Source organism: Grampus griseus (assembly GCF_964374135.1).
Source record: "Grampus griseus genome assembly, chromosome: 4".
Classification (NCBI taxonomy): domain Eukaryota; kingdom Metazoa; phylum Chordata; class Mammalia; order Artiodactyla; family Delphinidae; genus Grampus; species Grampus griseus.
Window position 1 is genome coordinate 49,696,174 of NC_138997.1, and position 14,288 is coordinate 49,710,461.

At 39.1% G+C, this 14,288-nt stretch overlaps 1 protein-coding gene across 4 annotated transcripts in view; it reads right to left on the bottom strand.

Moving 5' to 3' along the window:
• Positions 1–14,288, bottom strand: part of SLC4A4 (solute carrier family 4 member 4) — a 353,776-nt gene that overhangs the window by 96,365 nt on the left and 243,123 nt on the right. For all 4 annotated transcript variants that reach the window (XM_082653633.1, XM_082653632.1, XM_082653631.1 and 1 more), the window contains exons 10-12: positions 13,333–13,487; positions 12,590–12,703; positions 10,212–10,386 (exon numbers count right to left, since the gene is read on the bottom strand). In XM_082653633.1, the coding sequence (XP_082509759.1) occupies positions 10,212–10,386; positions 12,590–12,703; positions 13,333–13,487 (444 nt within the window). The remainder of the gene's footprint in view (positions 1–10,211; positions 10,387–12,589; positions 12,704–13,332; positions 13,488–14,288) is intronic.

Sequence of the window (14,288 nt, forward strand, 5' to 3'; positions counted from 1 at the left end):
TTGGTCATGTTATCTGTATCCCCAGCACTTAAAATAGTGTCTGGCACATGGTAGACACTCAATAAATATTTGCAAAGGAATGAACCAACCTCTGCCTTAGACCTGTGAAATAATAACCTGGGTCTCAGCACCAAATCCACAAAATATTTTGTTGTCCTGGTGTCCAAGTCAAGAAGACATCTACCGCCAGAGCATCAAAACCTCTGTACGTGTTATACAGATGGCCAACAGGCCCATGAAAAGATGTTCAACAACACGAATTACTAGAGAAATGCAAATCAAAGCTACAATGGGGTACCAACTCACACTGGTCAGAATGGCCATCATTAAAAAGTCTATAAATAAAAAATGCTGGAGAGGACGCGGAGAACAGGAAACGCTCCTACGCTGTTGGTGGGATTGTAAATTGGTGCAGTCGCTATGGAAAACAGTTTGCAAGTTCCTAAAAAAACTAAAAATAGAGTTGACATATGATCCAGCAATCCCACTCCTGGGCATATAGTCAGAGAAAACTATAATTCAAAAAGATAGCTGCACCTCAATGTTCACAGCAGCACTATTTACAATAGCCAAGACACGAAAGCAACCTAAATGTCCACTGACAGATGAATGGATAAAGAAGATGTGGTACATATACACAATAGAATACTACTCAGCCATAAAAAAGAATGAAACAACACCATTTTCAGCAACATGGATGGACCCAGAGATTATCATACAAAGTGAAGTAAGTCAGAAAGAGAAAGACAAATACCATATAATATCACTTATATGTGGAATCTAAAATATGACACGAATGAACTTGTTTACAAAACAGAAACAGACTTGTGGTTACTGAAGAGGGGTAGGGTGGGAGAGGAATAAATTAGGAGTTTGGAACTAGCAGATACAAACCACTATATATAAAATAAACAACAAGGACCTACTGTATAGCACAGGGAACTATATTCAATATCCTATAATAAACCATAATGGAAAAGAATATGAAAAATTTATATACATATATAAAACTGAAACACTGAATCACTTTGCTGTACACCAGAAACTAAAACAACATTGTAAATCAACTATACGTCCATAAAAAAACAAGACAAAAAAAAAAAACACCGCTGTATGTTAAAGTACACCCTTTCAGTTTTTTTTTTTTTTTTTTGCGGTACGCGGGCCTCTCACTGCTGTGGCCTCTCCTGTTGCGGAGTACAGGCTCCGGACGCGCAGGCTCAGTGGCCATGGCTCACGGGCCCAGCCGCTCCGCGGCATGTGGGATCTTCCCGGACCGGGGCATGAACCCGCGTCCCCTGCATCGGCAGGCGGACTCTCAACCACTGCGCCACCAGGGAAGCCCCCCTTTCAGTTTTGAGATACCCTTCAACATATTAAATTCCCCTTATTCCCTGGTCTTCAAAATAGATAAAACCAACAGATATACCAATCTAAGTCATCTACCATTGCAGGAAAACCTAATATGATGACTATAGGTAAAATTTTTCCATATTTAAATACTAGGATATGTAAAATTACTATGTAACTATTGAGCTAGGTATGTGTGTACACACTAGTCCATTTATATTTATATATATTATTTTAGATCTATAAACTCAGCACTTGGGATCTATGAACCCATTTACTAATAGCATTATTCCACCCTAAAGAAATTGATAATAGAGTACTCAGTTCAACAAATATCTATTAACGGTCATTAATTTTTTATCCCTGTTTTTCAGTGTTTCTGCCACCCACTGAATATCAAATTGTAGCATTTCATCAATGTATTTCTTAAAGAAAAAACTCTTCAGAAATGAAAGGAAAATAGGTCCATCACTATTTTCATTCAGAGAAACATTTAAAATGTGAATTCACAGTTTCAGTGAAACTATCAATGGAGGTTACAAAATCTATTAATAAAATGACCAAACTATGTCTAGCAAATTGTCCTCATAGGTTTGAATTAGATACTTTGAATTAAGTCAACTCCTAGGAGTAACATCCAGCCAAAGGTCATTTTAATGGACATCTTGACACATTGAATGCATTTATATTTCTCCTAAAATCTTCAGAACCCAGAAAACAGCTTACTACAGCAGCAACGCCTTTCCCATAACACTTATCACAGAGGAAAAACCCACAGTAACTATACATGTTACACAACAGAATCGTTTACTTTACAGAACTCACTCATACGGAAATTAATTCACCAGGAAGGATCACCAATAGACTTTAACAGATTTCTTCCTGTCTCAGATGCAGTGTTTTAAAGCTAAGTCTTATGAAATTGAAAAGGAGTTAAATTCAGTTTTAAAAGGTGATAAACTAACACATAAGAAGTGTCATACTGCCTCTGTCTCAATGAGAACATCTTTGAAAAAAAATGTGTTGAAAAACTATCTTCACAAAAAGTCTCTCTATATTCTGAAAGACAGAAGGAGGTTTTGTTCTTGCCGCCCTCTCAAAATCACATCATTCTTAGATTTTTTTAAAGATCTTTATTGGAGTATAATTGCTTTACAATGGTTAGTTTCTGCTTTATAACAAAGTGAATCAGTTATACATATATATATATATGTTCCCATATCTCTTCCCTCTTGCTTCTCCCTCCCTCCCACCCTCCCTATCCCACCGCTCTAGGTGGTCACAAACCACGGAGCTAATCTACCTGTGCTATGCAGTTGCTTCCCACTAGCTATCTATTTTATGTTTGGTAGTGTATATATGTCCATGCCACTCTCTCACTTTGTCACAGCTTGCCCTTCCCCCTCCCCATATCCTCAAGTCCATTCTCTAGTAGATCTGTGTCTTTATTCCCGTCTTACCACTAGGTTCTTCATGACTTTTTTTTTTCTTAGATTCCATATATGTGTTAGCATACGGTATTTGTTTTTCTCTTTCTGACTTACTTCACTCTGTATGACACACTCTAGGTCCATCCACCTCAATACAAATAACTCAATTTCGTTTCTTTTTATGGCTAATATTCCATTGTATATATGTGCCATATCTTCTTTATCCATTCATCCAATGATGGACACTTAGGTTGCTTCCATGTCCTGGCTATTGTAAATAGAGCTGCAATGAACATTCTGGTACATGACTCTTTTTGAATTATGGTTTTCTCAGGGTACATGCCCAGTAGTGGGATTGCTGGGTCGTATGGTACTTCTATTTGTAGTTTTTTAAGGAACCTCCATACTGTTCTCCACAGTGGCTGTATCAATTTACATTCCCACCAACAGTGCAAGAGTGTTCCCTTTTCTCCACACCCTCTCCAGCATTTATTGTTTCTAGATTTTTTGATGATGGCCATTCTGACCGGTGTGAGATAATATCTCACTGGAGTTTTGATTTGCCTTTCTCTAATGATTAATGATGTTGAGCATTCTTTCATGTGTTTGTTGGCAGTCTGTATATCTTCTTTGGAGAAATGTCTATTTAGGTCTTCTGCCCATTTTTGGACTGGGTTGTATGTTTTTGTTATTGAGCTGCATGAGCTGCTTGTAAATTTTGGAGATTAATCCTTTGTCAATTGCTTCATTTGCAAATATTTTCTCCCTTTCTGAGGGTTGTCTTTTGATCTTGTTTATGGTTTCTTTTGCTGTGCAAAAGCTTTTAAATTTCATTAGGTCCCATTTGTTTATTTTTGTTTTTATTTCCATTTTTCTAGGAGGTGGGTCAAAAAAGATCTTGCTGTGATTTATGACATAGAGTGCTCTGCCTATGTTTTCCTCTAAGAGTTTGACAGTTTCTGGCTTTACATTTAGGTCTTTAATCAATTTTGAGTTTATTTTTGTGTATGGTGATAGGGAGTGTTCCAATTTCATTCTTTTACATGTAGCTGTCCAGTTTTCCCAGCACCACTTGTTGAAGAGGCTGTCTTTTCTCCACTGTATATTCTTACCTCCTTTATCAAAGATAAGGTGACTATATGTGCATGGGGTTATCTCTGGGCTTTCTATCTTGTTCCATTGATCTATACTTCTGTTTTTGTGCCAGTACATACTGTCTTGATTACTGTAGTACAGTCTGAAGTCAGGGAGCCTGATTCCTCCAGCTCCGTTTTTCGTTCTCAAGATTGCTTTGGCTATTCGGGGTCTTCTGTGTTTCCACACAAATTGTGAAATTTTTTGTTCTAGTTCTGTGAAAAATGACAGTGGTAGTTTGATAGGGATTGCATTGAATCTGTAGATTGCTTTGGGTAGTATAGTCATTTTCACAATGTTTATTCTTCCAATCCAAGAACATGGTATATCTCTCCATCTATTTGTATCATCTTTAATTTCTTTCATCAGTATCTTATAATTTTCTGCATACAGGTCTTTTGTCTCCTTAGGTAGGTTTATTCCTAGATGTTTTATTCTTTTTGTTGCAATGGTAAATGGGAGTGTTTTCTTGATTTCACTTTCAGATTTTTCATCATTAGTGTATAGGAATGCTAGAGATTTCTGTGTATTAATTTTGTATCCTACTACTTTACCAAATTCATTGATTAGCTCTAGTAGTTTTCTGGTAGAATCTTTAGGATTCTCTATGTATAGTATCATGTCATCTGCAAACAGTGACAGCTTTACTTCTTTTTTTCCAATTTGGATTCCTTTTATTTCTTTTTCTTTTCTGATTGCTGTGGCTAAAACTTCCAAAACTATGTTGAATAAGAGTGGTGAGAGTGGACAACCTTGTCTTGTTCCTGATCTTAGTGGGAATGGTTTCAGTTTTTCACCATTGAGGACGATGTTGGCTGTGGGTTTGTCATATATGGCCTTTATTATGTTGAGGAAAGTTCCCTCTATGCCTACTTTCTGCAGGGTTTTTATCATAAATGGGTGTTTAATTTTGTCAAAAGCTTTCTCTGCATCTATTGAGATGATCATATGGTTTTTATCCTTCAATTTGTTAATATGGTGTATCACGTTGACTGATTTGCATATATTGAAGAATCCTTGCATTCCTGGAATAAACCCCACTTGATCATGGTGTATGATCCTTTTAATGTGCTGTTGGATTCTATTTGGTAGTATTTTGTTGAGGATTTTTGCATCTATGTTCATCAGTGATATTGGCCTTAAGTTTTCTTTCTTTGTGACATCTATGTCTGGTTTTGTTATCAGGGTGATGGTGGCCTCACAGAATGAGTTTTGGAGTGTTCCCCCCTCTGCTATATTTTGGAAGAGTTTGAGAAGGATAGGTGTTAGCTCTTCTTTAATGTTTGATAGAATTCACCTGTGAAGCCATCTGGTCCTGGGCTTTTGTTTTTTGGAAGATTTTTAATCACAGTTTCAATTTCAGTGCTTGTGATTGGTCTGTTCATATTTTCTATTTCTTCCTGGTTCAGTCTCAGAAGGTTGTGCTTTTCTAAGAATTTGTCCATTTCTTCCAGGTTGTCCATTTTATTGGCATAGAGTTGCTTGTAGTAATCTCTCATGATGCTTTGTATTTCTGCAGTGTCAGTTGTTACTTCTCCTTTTTCATTTCTAATTCTATTGATTTGAGTCTTCTCCCTTTTTTTCTTCATGAGTCTGGCTAATGGTTTATCAATTTTGTTTATCTTCTCAAAGAGCCAGCATTTAGTTTTACTGATCTTTGCTATTGTTTCCTTCATTTATTTATCATTTATTTCTGATCTGATCTTTATGATTTCTTCTGCTAACTTTGGGGTTTTTTTGTTCTTTCTCTAATTGCTTTAGGTGCAAGGTTAGGTTGTTTGAGATTTTCCTGTTTCTTAAGGTAGGACTGTATTGTTATAAACTTCCCTCTTAGAACTGCTTTTGCTGCGTCCCATAGGTTTTGTGTCATCGTGTCTCCATTGTCATTTGTTTATAGGTATTTTTTGATTTCCTCTTTGATTTCTTCAGTGATCACTTCGTTATTAAGTAGTGTATTGTTTAGCCTCCATGTGTTTGTGTTTTTTACAGATCTTTTCCTATAATTGATATCTAGTCTCATAGCGTTGTGGTCAGAAAAGATACTTGATACAATTTCAATTTTCTTAAATTTACCAAGGCTTGATTTGTGACCCAAGGTACGATCTATCCTGGAGAATGTTCCATGAGCACTTGAGAAAAATGTGTATTCTGTTGTTTTTGGATGGAATGTCCTATAAATAGCAATTAAGTCCATCTTGTTTAATGTATCATTTAAAGCTTGTGTTTCCTTATTTATTTTCTTTTTGGATGATCTGTCCATTGGTGAAAGTGGGGTGTTAAAGTCCCCTACTATGACTGTGTTACTGTCAATTTCCCCTTTTATGGCTGTTAGTATTTGCCTTATGTATTGAGGTGCTCCTATGCTGGGTGCATAAATATTTACAATTGTTATATTTTCTTGGATCAATCCCTTGATCATTATGTAGTGTCCTTCCTTGTCTCTTGTAATAGTCTTTATTTTAAAGTCTATTTTGCCTGATATGAGAATTGCTACTCTAGCTTTCTTTTGATTTCCATTTGCATGGAATATCTTTTTCCATCCCCTGACTTTCTGTCTGTATGCGTCCCTAGGTCTGAAGTGGGTCTCTTGTAGACAGCATATATACAGGTCTTGTTTTTATATCCATTCAGCCAGTCTGTGTCTTTTGGTGGGAGCATTTAATCCATTTACATTTAAGGTAATTACCAATACCTACGTTCCTATTCCCATTTTCTTAATTGTTTTGGGTTTGTTATCGTAGGTCTTTTCCTTCTCTTGTGTTTCTTGCCTAGAGAAGTTCCTTTAGCATTTGTTGTAAAGCTGGTTTGGTGGTGCTGAACTCAGCTTTTGCGTGTCTGTAAAGGTTTTAATTTCTCCATCAAATCTGAATGAGATCCTTGCTGGGTAGAGTAATCTTGGTTGTAGGTTTTTCTTCTTCATCACTTTTAATATGTCCTGCCTTGGGGCTTCCCTGGTGGCCCAGTGGTTGAGAGTCCGCCTGCCAATGCAGGGGACATGGGCTTGTGCCCCAGTCCGGGAAGATCCCACATGCCGCGGAGCGACTAAGCCCGTGAGCCATGGCCGCTGAGCCTGCACGTCCGGCGCCTGTGCTCTGCAGCGGGATAGCCCACAACAGTGAGAGGCCCATGTACTGGCAAAATATATATATATATATATATATATATATATATATATATATATGTCCTGCCACTCCCTTCTGGCTTGCAGAGTTTCTGCTGAAAGATCAGCTGTTAACCCTATGGAGATTCCCTTGTGTTTTATTTGTTGTTTTTCCCTTGCTGCTTTTAATATGTTTTCTTTTTATTTAATTTTTGATAGTTTGATTAATAGGTATCTTGGCGTGTTTCTCCTTGAATTTATCCTATATTGGACTCTCTGTGCTTCCTGGACTTGATTAACTATTTCCTTTCCCGAATTAGGGAAGTTTTCAACTCTAATCTCTTCAAATATTTTCTCAGTCCCTTTCGTTTTCTCTTCTTCTTCTGGGACCCCTATAATTCGAATGTTGGTGCTTTTAATGTTGTCCCAGAGGACTCTGAGACTGTCCTCAGTTCTTTTCATTCTTTCTTCTTTATTCTGCTCTGCAGTAGTTATTTCCACTATTTTATCTTCCAGGTCACTTATCCGTTCTTCTGCCTCAGTTATTCTGCTATTGATCCCTTCTAGAGTATTTTTAATTTCATTTATTGTGTTGTTCACTGTTGCTTGTCTCCTCTTTAGTTCTTCTAGGTCCTTGTTAAGTGTTTCTTGCATTTTCTCTATTCTATTTCCAAGATTTTGGATCATCTTTACTATCATTATCCTGAATTCTTTTTCAGGTAGACTGCCTATTGCCTCTTCATTTGTTAGGTCTGGTGGGTTTTTACCTTGCTCCTTCATCTGCTGTGTGTTTCTCTGTCTTCTCATTTTGCTTATCTTACTGTGTTTGGGGTCCCCTTTTCACTGGCTGCACATTCGTAGTTCCCGTTGTTTTTTTCTGTCTGTCCCCAGTGGGTAAGGCTGGTTCAGTGGCTTGTGTAGGCTTCCTGGTGGAGGGGACTATTGCCTGTCTTCTGGTGGATGGTGGTGGACCTTGTCTTTCTGGTGGGTGGGTCCATGTCTGGTGGTGTGTTTTGGGGTGTCTGTGGCCTTATTATGATTTTAGGCAGCCTCTTTGCTAATGGATGGGGCTGTGTTCCTGTCTTGCTAGCTGTTTTGCATAGGGTGTCCAGCACTGTAGCTTGCTGGTTGTTGAATGAAGCTGGGTGTTGGTGTTGAGATGGAGATCTCTGGGAGATATTCGCTGTTTGATATTACGTGGAGCTGGGAGGTTTCTTGTGGACCAGTGTCCTGAAGTTGGCTCCCCCACCTCAGAGGCACAGCACTGACTCCTGGCTGGAGCACCAAGAGCCTTTCATCTACATGGCCAGGTACATGGTGAGTTTCTTGCCTTTTGGGAGGTTTGAGGTCTTCTGCCAGCGTTCAGTGGGTGTACTATAGGAGCAGTTGCACGTTTAGATGTATTTCTGATGTATCTGTGGGGAGGAAGGTCTGATTTTCTTTATGTGAGGCTGCCTGTATTATCATCTCCATGCTGGCCTCGAGGTGCTTCTCCCGTGCTTTCTTTTCCATTTGTTCTCTTGAATGATGTGCTTTAGTTATCATTATGCTCTCATTTAGATGAAGAATAGCTGCCCAATTTGAATACAGATCAGATTTTATAAAAAATACCATTCTGACAACACTGTGACAATTTAATTTATTCATTCTTGTCTTATGAATGAGGAATAAAAGGGGGAAACACTCTCTTCATCTCTGTGTCCTACCATGCTTGGTTTCGATTCCCCATGCCTGGGGAATGTGCTTTCTGGGCAGAACAATGTAACTTTTAAAATGTTAATCAGTTGCTAATATTTAAGAATCACCAGATTTCATGTAAGCAATTGAATTTTCAACCTCTCTTTGAAAATCAGAAAATGAAGGAATCCTGAGTGCACATTCACATGGGAACTAGTAAAAGTCATGTGGGGAGCCCTCAGTCCCCAACTACCAGACTTCCCAGCCTAGGCACCAGTCATGTGACTAAAGAAGTCCTCAGGCAACGCCAATCTCAGCTGCCATCTCACTCACAAGTCTATGAAGACCCAAGAGAACTACCCACCTGAGTCCACCAACCACCAAAAACATGAGAGAGAATAATAAAATGGTTGTTTGAAGCCTTGGATTTAGGGGTACCATGCTTTACAGCAGTAGATAAAGGCTAAAAGATAAAAGCTCTCTTAACAGACGAAGTACAATTGTTTAAAGTAATGTCTCCCTTTTTGCTTGGGTCAACATAGATGTCATAGAGAGTCTCCATCTTAATTTTGTGTTTAAGCAGAAATCTAAAACATGAATGTGCCCAGGGGAGAAAAGAGAAGTAGAAGAAAAGCAATCCTTTGGAATCAGCTGTATTTTTTAAAAAAAATAAGCTGGTTGGCAGAACTTATGAATGTCACATAGGTTAAACAGTAATAAGTAGTAACATAGAAGGACAGAGTTTGAAAAGGGCTTGAATCCGGTTGTTTTCAGCTTCACTCGCTACTCACTCAGCACCTAGCACAATACCTATTTTTCCCTAATGACTGGATCAACTAAGAGAAGTTTTGTCCATATTTTTCTGATTATGGGAATTTAAAATATCTTCTCTATAACTAAAGCTTCAGCTATTATTGATGCAAAAGGAGGGTGAATGCCACCTGCAAAGTAACCAACAAATTGTGGTTTATACAAAATAAGTTAAGCTAGAGTCTACACAGCTTAATGAGAGGCAGATTCAGGAATAGGAAAATCAACACCTAGCTTTTATTCCTTAAAGCTGAGCTCTACCGATAGAGATGTAAATCCAATCTTGAGCAAATCACTCAATCGCTTGCTCACATGATAAAGGAAGCTAACCAGGCATTCCCCAAAACTTGATATATCATCAAGTTTAATAGTATGGTCCACACATTCAAGGTAATAGAAGATCTTAACCTTATACCCAGCACAAAACTAAAGCAGCTGATACGCTTTTGCCCAAACAGAATTGTGTATCTCATTTCCTTCCCTTCTTTTCCCCACTTGTGACTCAAGCCAGATTTCATCAAGCTATTTTTGTAATTACTAAAATGCTGGAAATACAGCAGCAGGCCAGAAGCAAAGTAAAATGCAGCATCTAGCAAAAGAAAGAAAATCATGCTGAGTAACGGAAAGGCCATCTGCTTCTAGCTGAGCTGTAGGGGTGAGGAAGGCAATCTGGGCTGTACTATTTGTGTCTTTCCCCAAACCAAACCCACCTGCATGTTGTCAGTGGCATCCCCAAGCAGTCCTCCAAAAGTGATAGCATTAGTTACTGTTGCCAGATAAATGAAGAGAATTGCTGAAAGAGCCTGAATATTTAAAGCATCATAAAAATCACTGGCAAAAAATGGTGCTTTCCTCTTTATGTCCTTAATTAGTCCACCACAGAACCTGCATAGGGAGAAAGCAAACACGTGACAACATAAAATAAATTACCATCAAATTAACCAAGAGATAACTTAGAGATAATTTAACCACAAAGAATTTGTATTTAAAATGTTTGAATTAGAAGATACTCTTCAACTACTTAAGATAAAACCAGAAGACTGTGAATAATAAACCTTCTTCTGTCTCTTTTTTGGTCACCAAATTAGGCATCACGTTCCCTAAAGACTAGACAGTTGGTCTTTAGATGAGAATGAACTGTGTAGATGAATTAAATTTCTCACTGTCTGAAGAAAAACATCCAAACATGTGAGCAGATCATATAAGGCCCTTTATAATCTTGTCATAGCTTCCCTTCCAGCCTCATTCATTCATTCACTCATTCATTCACTCCACAAATGTTTATTGGGCATCTGTGACATGCCCAGCATTATTCTGGGTGCTGGAAAAACAGCAGTGAACAACACAGGAAAAAAAATACCCACCCTCATGGAGTTACTTTCTGCGTGGGGGAAACAAAATAAGTAAAATGCATGGTGCTAAAACATCAAAGAAAAAATTAAGTGGGGAAGCAGGTTATTAAGTGCTAGAGTGCTATGCCTGAAACTTAGAGTGGGCAGATCAGGCCTCCCAAGCAAGTGACTTTGGGGTGAGGATTGGAAGGAATTAAGGAAGGAAACCATGCAGGTGTGTCATGGAAGAGCATCCCAAGCTGAGACCCATCACATTCATCAGCAAGCCAGCTGACTCAAGCATCTGTCAACTCACTCCCCCACCCACCCCGAACCAAACCTCGCTCAGCCTTTCCCATGCTGTGCCTTCTGCCTATGATGCCCTCCCTCAGAGCTCAACAGCCCTCTGAGGTCTTGACCCTCCATTCATAGTTCAGACATTCACTAAGGGCTATCACGTTTTCTCAGGATTGCCTGTCTGTCTATCTTAGCTGCAGTCAGTGCCCTGCTTCAGTTTTCTTGGTACGCACAGGGCTGTGCATGGTACCAGGCATGCTGCAGACATGCAATACATTTAGGGAACGTAAAATATGGAAGAAGGAAATAACAGTCTGATTAAATTAAAAAGTTAAATCCCCAAAATTATATCTGTATAAAAGGAAAAGTATATTCCTAATGGAAATAGGTTGTAAAGAACTAGTCAGAAAAAAAAAAAATGGGGGAAAGAGAAGGTTCTACTCTCTATTCTTTTTTTTTCTTTTGTGGTACGCGGGCCTCTCACTGTTGTGGCCTCTCCCGTTGCGGAGCACAGGTTCCGGACGCGCAGGCTCAGCGGCCATGGCTCACGGGCCCAGCCGCTCTGCAGCATGTGGGATCTTCCCGGACCTGGGCACGAACCCGTTTCCCCTGCATCGGCAGGCAGACTCTCAACCACTGCGCCACCAGGGAAGCCCCTACTCTCTATTCTTTAAGATGGAAGAGGAGAGAAATAATGTCCTCTTAATTTGGGAGAGAAACCCAAGTGGGTCATCAGGGGAAGAAAATAACATAATTTCATTCAGATTCGACTGCATATTAAAATGACTTACTTTTGTGTTTTCAAAAAATCTGCAGTGTTTTTAAAAAGCCATATCTTCATAAAGAGTATCCCACTTAAAACTATAGTTAACCCACAATGAAATGGAGAACCTAACCATGAAGGAAATCCTAATGTAAAGAGATTTAACCAAAGCGATCTGGGAAACCTGAATTCCCCACTGCAGGCCCAGGAGATGGTAGCCTGGGAGTTACTCATTTCTGTAACATGTTACCCACTTCTGAGTAAATGTACCTGGGAGAGAGGGAATCATGAAAGCCAAGTGGGGAAGACTGGCACAATACTCAGTCTCCCTGCAACACTCACCCACGAGTTCTCTTTCTCTCTAACACCCCTCACTCATGGTAATATCTAATACCTTTCTCTCATCACAGAAACTCCCTACTTCTGCTTTATTTTGCCCCATAAAACCAGATCCACATTTCGTTATTTGCTCATTGTTTGTCTCCTACCACTACAAGGTAAGACCCATAAGGAAAGGGGTTTTTCTTTCATTCACTGCTGCATCCCAAGTGCCTGTGACTAACAGATACACCATAAATGCGTGCTGGCTGACCAAACAAAAGTACAAACAGGTGAATAAAATGCTGACAGAAAGATGAAGGTAAATTCAGATCGGAAGAGAACCTCATCATGAACGACAGACAAATCCATAAGTTACCTTCCAGTGCGCTGTAATTCCTCACAATCCGCGTGTCCTCCTCCTCCATGGCCTCCATCATGGGGCGTGTCCCCGTTCATCTGAACATTTTCTCCACCTGAGTACATATTCTTTCTAAGCAAGACAAGAGAGCCCAAGAAAAGATTAGTTTATTTCATTCACCTGCCTCTTACCTGGGTCCTGCACTAGCTGATAAAGAGATGGACCGAAAACCCTTTGGGAGAAAGATAATTATTTCCGGCTGCCATCCTAACAAACAACTTTTGAAATGTTCTGTTGAGAGCCAAGACAAATGAGTGGATGAACAGAAAGTTGAATAACTTGTATGTTGTATAAGAGGGAAATTGTTTCACCTGGAAAAACACAGATTTCTAGAAAATGGCTTCTCCTCAATTATCTCATCCAATTTCTTAACCTCTTAAATCTACAGGGAGTCATCTTGAGTAAACGAATCTTTCCACATGTACAAGGAGTCCCCGAAACAACCCGAAAAAATCTCTACAATGTATTCCAATATCATAATCTGAGATCTCTAATTTGTCATCACTAATCACAACATATAACATTCATTTTATCCGTGTCAAGGAAATGTCAAACCAAGGCACATGTGTGATTCATTTGAGATAATACCTCAAGTTGAATGGAAACCTGAAAATCTTAGGGCAGTTGGCTGAACCTCTTTCCTTTTCTAAACACAACCTCCTTCTCAAGGATGAAAACTCCCAATGGCCTGAAAATTTTACCTTTTGTCAGATGATGGAAGACTCTTAGGGGGCTCTATCCTGATCGCTGGATCCCATTCCCCGGGTGGAAGGACAATGACTTCATCTAGGAACTCGTCAATGCCAGCAATCAGGTCCTGCCTATCTTTTGCTTTATAAGCGATGTCATGGAACACCTAAAGAATAAAAAGAGATGTGCTGATCCAACAAGAGAGCTCTCCACATGCCTCACATCATGTAGAGCCTGAAGAATGCAATCCATAATCCACTTTAACATTACTATAACCATAGCCCCATATTTGCTACTGTTCAGCTTACCCCAAAATATTTTGGTATTCAGATTATGAACCCAAAGAATATAGGTAGAGGCATGAGAACACAGCTGTGTTTCTTTTATATGATTTTTTCTATCAATACCATAAAACGACATTGCCTTTCGTCTCCCACTAGTATGCACCATTACTGACATAGTTGTGATGGAAGCCAGATGAAAATGGTTTAGAGAAATATACTGAAGATCATTCCCCAAAATAAAAACTACTGCGCCAAACCATTGCTTATAATTCAAGAAGGGTAAGTTCAAGCTGATTGTTAAGACTGAGTTAAGACTCAGACACTGCAGCTCTCAAACACACAAATAATGTGTGTTAAAGCAAAGGGCTTTAAGTAGGTGATCATCTGTCTATCTTTTAGCAAGGCAATAACTAAACCATCCAAGGCAGCAAATGTTCTATGTCTTTTATGCAAATATCCAAAGAAGGAGCCTCCAGACGTCCATAATCCTCTTTGTCAATCGCTCCATTTCTCTAACCTGGCTGATGATCTGAAAGTCCTTTACACATAACCTAAGACTTTCATACCTCGCTAAGTCAAATTCTTTAGTCTCCAGGAGAGAAGATGGCCCTTATTTGATACCCTTACCTGTTCTTAAAGATCGCTACTAAGACTCTTCTCCTCAATTAGAATTTTTAAAAGCT